Source organism: Nelumbo lutea, chromosome 8, assembly GCF_056320005.1.
Source record: "Nelumbo lutea isolate HS-2025 chromosome 8, American lotus-T2T, whole genome shotgun sequence".
NCBI classification, from domain to species: domain Eukaryota; kingdom Viridiplantae; phylum Streptophyta; class Magnoliopsida; order Proteales; family Nelumbonaceae; genus Nelumbo; species Nelumbo lutea.
In genome coordinates this window covers 3160149-3166522 of record NC_142691.1, presented here as the reverse complement: position 1 = coordinate 3166522, position 6374 = coordinate 3160149, and the positions used below count along the sequence as shown (strand labels likewise).

Genomic DNA, 6374 nt, shown 5'->3' with positions numbered 1-6374 from the left:
GTTGGGATGGGTTGGGTTCTCTCCGTTGATAGATAAAATAAACCTGGAAACTTGATATGTATGTGAAAGTGATGTTGTATGGATATGTCCAGGATGTTCTACTCTACTGATGTAAAGGGTCACTTCAATCATCATTTCTTCATATATTGATTTTCCATTTTGGTCGCTGCATCTTGATACTTCATGTAAACCCTCTTTCCACTACACAACCCCACCCATCGAATAAATTTTGTTTGCTGGGCACACCCTTTACAAGTAGAGATAGAGAGGTTCAGCTTCCCAAACTAAATAGCGTCTCTATTTTCCTGCACAGCCTACATCTCTTTGCTTTTTTCTCTGTCCTTTTGTTTCTTTTCTCTACCTGACTTGATCGATGTTGCTAATTATTCAACTATGCACCACCCTCCAATCACAACTTTTCTATGTGTACAAGTGCTACGTTGGAAAGACAAACTTTGTGTTTGTTTAAACAGGAATTTTTCTCCTAGATGATACAATCGTTAGCTAGGCTACCCAACCAATTAATTTAATTGATTTAATTAATTAAAGCAGTATCATCAATTGTAAGTCGTAACTTCTATCAATTGCTAAATTTGCAGTAGGTCGCGCTTATATGGAGACAAATTACTTCACCATGTCTGGGCTGGGCCTTCTTCCTACAGCCCCAAACCCAATACATCGCCCCTTCCATCCATAAGGTGACTCGTTTGCTGAGCCAAGTCCCTGAATTTTGATGAACACGGCTTATTCCCTGTAAGTTTGTTTTGGGTATCATACCATTCGGTATCATAATAATAATAATAATAATAATACGTACATAGATAGATAGATAAATATTGACGTTGAAAAAGTTTCCTACGTGAGTCGTGACTAAACCTCGCTACGATGATACGGCAGTTGCAAACCGTACATCATGGCTGCTTGTTCCTTTTCATGAGTTGCCTATGTTATTATGTAACTATGTATATTATTCAATACTCCCATGATCTTACTCAGCCTTGTGCCCCATCTCGATGATTTTCTCCCTTTAAATATTAGCCGTTCGAAATACTGTATTTTAATATACGGCGAAATCTTCACCGTATAGAGTGGGCCAGTAGGAATGAAAAATAAAATAAAATCAGAAATGCCGAGTGGCAGACAGAGGATGTCGATCGGATCAGGCCGTCAATAAGACATTTTTAAAGTAGGCCTCGGTGACGTCATTATTTATTAATCAAAAAAGCCAAAACTAAACAATAACCAAATCCCTCTCCCTCCAATTTTACCTCTTTCTTGTTCGTTTCTTTTACAAATCCCCCAAACCTTACTGGGAAACCACCGCGATACACAGGATCGTCAAACAGAGAGAGAGAGAGAGGCATAGTGAGTTCAATTCTGCTTCGCCACAAACCAGAGAAGGAATCCAAATCCTCCGCCAACGGCAACGATGATAGCGTTCCTCGAGCGATTCGTTCATGGAAATGAAACTGAAACAAGACCAGGCGACGACGACGATGCAAGCCTATTAAGAGGCCTCGAGTTACAAGGGACAATAGATTTCGTCCGCACCGCTGCTGCTGCCAAGGATTTCGGCGGTATCATTGAAGCAAAGCCGCTAGCAGTCATCAGGCCAGCCTCCCGAGAAGACGTAGTAAGAGTAATCAGAGCGGCTTCCAGGTCCGCCCATCTCACGGTCGCTGCAAGGGGTAACGGCCACTCCATCAATGGACAGGCTATGACGGACAGAGGGCTGGTGATCGACATGGGGTCCATGGAAACTCAGATTGAGGTGGTGAGGTTTGGCGACTCGGCTTACGTCGACGTCGGAGGGGGAGTGCTGTGGGAAGATGTACTCAAACGGTGCGTACGGGGCTTCGGTCTGGCGCCCAGGTCTTGGACCGACTACCTTGGCCTGACGGTCGGTGGTACGCTATCCAACGCCGGGATAAGTGGTCAAGCCTTTCGCTACGGACCACAGACATCGAATGTAACGGAACTAGAGGTCGTAACGGGTAAAGGAGATATCTTAGTTTGCTCTGAGACGCAGAACGCGGAACTATTCTTCGGGGTTCTTGGCGGTCTCGGTCAGTTCGGAATCATTACCAGAGCCAGAGTTCCGTTACAAACCGCTCCAGACAGGGTGAGTATCATGACGATACGTAACGTAGTCCCTAGTGTATTTTGAGTATTGCATGTAAATTTGATGTTTGTGTTGTTTGGTGGCGACCAACGGATTTCCGTGATGGTTTTAGGTGAGATGGATAAGATTAGTGTATGTGGAGTTCAAGGAATTCGCGGCTGACGCCGAGTTCCTGATAACTCGGCCGGAAGGAGAAGGTGAGTCGTTCGACTACGTGGAGGGATTCGCTTTCGTTAACAGCGACGACCGGGTGAACGGTTGGCCGTCGGTGCCGCTACGGTCAGACCAACGGTTCGATCCTAGTTTGATCCCTGGAACCGCCGGACCCGTGCTCTACTGTCTGGAGCTTGCCTTGCATCACAACATGAACAACAACAACGACAAAGACGACGATCCCTCCACCGTGGATGAGGTATAGTTCCGGTTCCCCTCCTTATTAAAACTAAAATGCGGCTCCGCTCACTTGGCAACCATTGATTGGCTAGTGGAACCGGGGCCGGGGTTCCATGATTTGCAACTATTTACAATGTCACCCTTCATCCTTCCTTGATAATAATATTATTTTCTCCCTTCCATGTTGTATAAGTAAAAGGCGTTACCTAAAAACGTTATCGTCTAGAGCAGCACTTGTAATTATTTATTTATTTTTTTTTTTTTTTTGTTTAAAGAGAGAGAAAGAGAGAGAAAAGAGGAAATGCTTTGACGGGCGGACGCAAAGCTAGAGTCATCATCCTCTGTCTCTGTGTAGTGACTAGTGAGTGGTCACTCTCCTTCACTCACACAAACACAAGCACACATTGAATTGTTTTGGCATTTGGGTTCATTCATAGTTTGTGAGTTGTGAGTGGCTCCGTATACCTTAATAATTTAATTTACCATGGTGTCAAAACAGCTCAACAGCTGATTGGATGATTTTAACCTTCTACTTGTACCATTCCTTATTCTCTGTTCCTCGTCATTGAGTCATGACGCTAGCATCCATTGCTTGCATATGGGGTTATGTTGTGATATGGGGTCCATCGTTTCGTTGCTTGCATGTCTGGAAACTGACCATACGTACTCCCTGTACATTTTCCGATCTACTCTACTGCGCAAATGCCCCTACGTCTCTCCACAATTTACCATCAACACCCCACCCATTTGTCAGTTGAGTTCATCATCGGTTTCTCTCTTCCTCGGATTTGCGTGTTGGCTCCTTAATTCCCTCCCCGCAGCGCAAATGCGCAATAATCGCCAATCGGGCAGTCCGCCTCCGCCCGGCGCCCTTGGAAGTTTCGCAACTTCTCTTCTTAAATTAATTCTCAACTCTCGAGTGTCCATTCTCGTAATTTGAGAAAGTGATATTAGGGGCAAGGCAGTAAATCCCGATTGGCTTTCGTACCCCAAAGCTGAATTGCTGATTGGGATTGAGAATTGGCTGACGCGGCGGGCCCCTCGTTTCCGCAATTGTCCAAACTCCCCCATCATTTTCCTGGATGGGCGAATCCCCATCCCCCCACCCCCGGCCCAATCATGAAAATACACGTAGGACCCTTCTGATATCACCACCATTTTCCATTGTGCAGGTGATGGAGCACATTCTTGGACGGCTGAGATTTTGTAGGGATCTCAAGTACGAGCTGGATACTAGTTACACGGAGTTCCTACTGCGTGTGAAGCGGGTGGAGCAAGAGGCAAAAGCCAACGGCATCTGGGACGCACCTCACCCTTGGTTGAACCTCCTCGTCTCCAGCCGGGACATCCTGGATTTCGATTGCCTCGTCTTTAAGAACATCCTCAACCATGGGATTGGTGGGCCCATGTTAGTCTACCCTCTACTCAGAAGCAAGTAATCAATCCACCCCATTCACAACCCAATTTTCATTTATTTGTTCATTTATCTTGATTGAATCGGATTGGTAGGATTGGGGAATGGATGGGACCAATTATCTATCCCCGTTGCCCTCAACGGCTAGGATTTGGCAATGAATTATGGAGCATGCAGCATGGGATCCAGGTAGTGTACTAGTCTACTAAAACGGTAAGGCCGTAAGGGGCGCTGGTCTACTAAAAGGGTTTAATTATGCCTTTTTCTTTCGGTGGGTGTGGCGTGTGGGTCCCGACCATTTTTTTGTTTTTCTTGTCTGGGCACTGGGCAGCTAGCTTCGGTGGCGTGCTCCTGCCTCCCTTTGCTACTACTAGCTTCACATTCACTGCGTCATCCTGATCCATCCATCCGACGGTGTGGAGCTGGAACCTGGACCACTTCATCAGCCACCCAATTAGATGCTTCCTTACTTCACATTTTATTTCTTCTTTGGGTAGCAACGGGGAATGACGGATGATGAAGCCGGGCCCCCACCCCCCAGTGGTGTGACAAACGTACTATTGTCCACCATCAGGATCAGGATATCTCTTTTTGTCCATCTATTTTATTATATTATATTCTTATTTGGGATTTTGGATTGAGGGAAGAGGGGGGAAAGGTGGTTTTCATGATTCTTGAATCTTGACTCTCGAGTCTCAACCTGTTAGATCTGATCGGACGGTCACCTTAGGATCTATTCCTGTTGAAACCCATAGTTTTTTTATTTTTATTTTTATTTAAGCCACCACCATCTCATAGTCGTAGTCATGGACGGTGGAGAGTGGTAAGAGTGGATCTTAGTCAGCTACTGCCAAGTACCAACTCAATCAACCGTCCGCCTGACGTGCGAATGGCATGAACCACCTGGGCAGGAAGAGGAGAAATTAGATCTTGCTTCCGGATTCCAATCCGTCGGTAGACTGGATTTCTGACCTAAGAGAAGGTCGAGTGACACGGCGATGGCGTGCGATGCCCATCCCCATCGCAGTCAAAGGGAGTATGTTTTAGGAATTAGGATTAGGCAAAAAAAAAAAAAGGTGGGGGTGTAAAAGAGTAGCGTATAAGCAAACACGACGCGCCCGATTGAGACAAAGATGCGGTGGGCCCACCCGAATCGCGTTGCATGGGTTAATAGGGTGGTCCCCGCTATTTTTGAGGTTTCTTATCATTCTTGGACTTTTCGAATTCGTTATATTTATTATCTAATAAATATCGAAATATATGTGGGCTTTTGTTTCGTGAGGAAATGGAGTAGGAGGAGGCTCATAGCCGTAGCCGTTGATTTGAATGTTGTTGAATTAAAAGAGACTCAGGTGATTGAGTTTTGGATGATTGTAGGGGTACTCTTGGAATTATATGAAATGCGATCTACTAAATTGGAAAATTGTTGATTTCAGGTGGGATGGCCGGACGTCGGTGGTATTACCGGAAGCGAAAATATTCTATTTGATCGCATTGCTGCGGTTCGATCCTCCGTGTTCAAAGGGTCCGGCCGTGGAAGAATTGATATCCCAGAACAAGGAGATCATCCAGTGTTGTATAGATCACGGGTTCGATTTTAAGCTCTACCTCCCCCACTACCGATCAGAGGAAAAATGGAAGTTGCACTTTGGAGATCAATGGTCCAGATTCGTCGAGAGGAAGGACCGTTTTGATCCGTTGGCCATCCTGGCGCCGGGACAGAAGATCTTTTCCAGGACCCACCACCCGTCGCTTTAATTAATTTTGAATTCAACTTATCTATTTATAAGAAAAAGAAAAAGGAAAAAAATTAGTCCATATCTTGTCGCCGTCTTCATTTATTGTTGTTGTTGTCGTTAGTTGTAAGAAGGTAACGGTGATATGACGATGAAATCATTTGTTGTTCTCAGTCAGTTATTTATTATGAATGCAAGAATATGACGTTGATGAGGATGACTTAATTTGATCGTCTGATCGGATCAATCTGAGCCGTATGTTGCTTCTTTTCTTCTGCCTATTACTCAAATACTCATTAATGTTCAATAACTGTCGATGGGCCAATAATAATCCAATCTATGGAAGAGAGTTGACTTTAGAAATGAGAGTTGACTTAATGTTGATTGGTTGATTGAGTTTTAGGGGAAAGAGCCCACCAATGAAAAGCGAGTTGAGTTGTGGTTAACAAAAGTTTGAATCAAAACTTGAAGAAGTAGGAAAGGAAATGAATAAAGAAGAGACAGAAGGGAAAGGAAGGGAATCGGATTCTGTTGGACGCAGGGGCAACATCTAAATCAAATCTAAGTTAGATTGGGTGTGTTGTTTCATGTAGTTGTTGTTGTCGTCGTCGACTTAAAAAAAAAAAAGCATCAAGAGGAAAGAAAGCAGAAGTTGCAGAAAAAAATAATAAAAAGAAAAAAAAGAGGAGGGAGAGAGAGAGAGGGAGTG

The 6374-nt window shown here is 44.6% G+C and overlaps 1 protein-coding gene across 2 annotated transcripts; it reads left to right on the top strand.

The window, feature by feature from the left end:
* Positions 1–1176: 1176 nt before the first annotated feature.
* CKX7 (cytokinin oxidase 7) lies at positions 1177–5891 on the top strand. Of its 2 annotated transcripts, none has more exons than XM_088956599.1 (4): positions 1177–2122; positions 2235–2534; positions 3688–3946; positions 5366–5891. In XM_088956599.1, the coding sequence occupies exons 1-4, from the start codon at positions 1430–1432 to the stop codon at positions 5416–5418; spliced, it is 1305 nt and encodes a 434-aa protein (XP_088812725.1). In that variant the 5' UTR covers positions 1177–1429; the 3' UTR covers positions 5419–5891. The 2 variants fall into 2 exon arrangements, with proteins under 2 accessions (XP_088812725.1, XP_088812723.1); XM_088956597.1 differs by having other exon boundaries at positions 3688–3950.
* Positions 5892–6374: the final 483 nt, after the last annotated feature.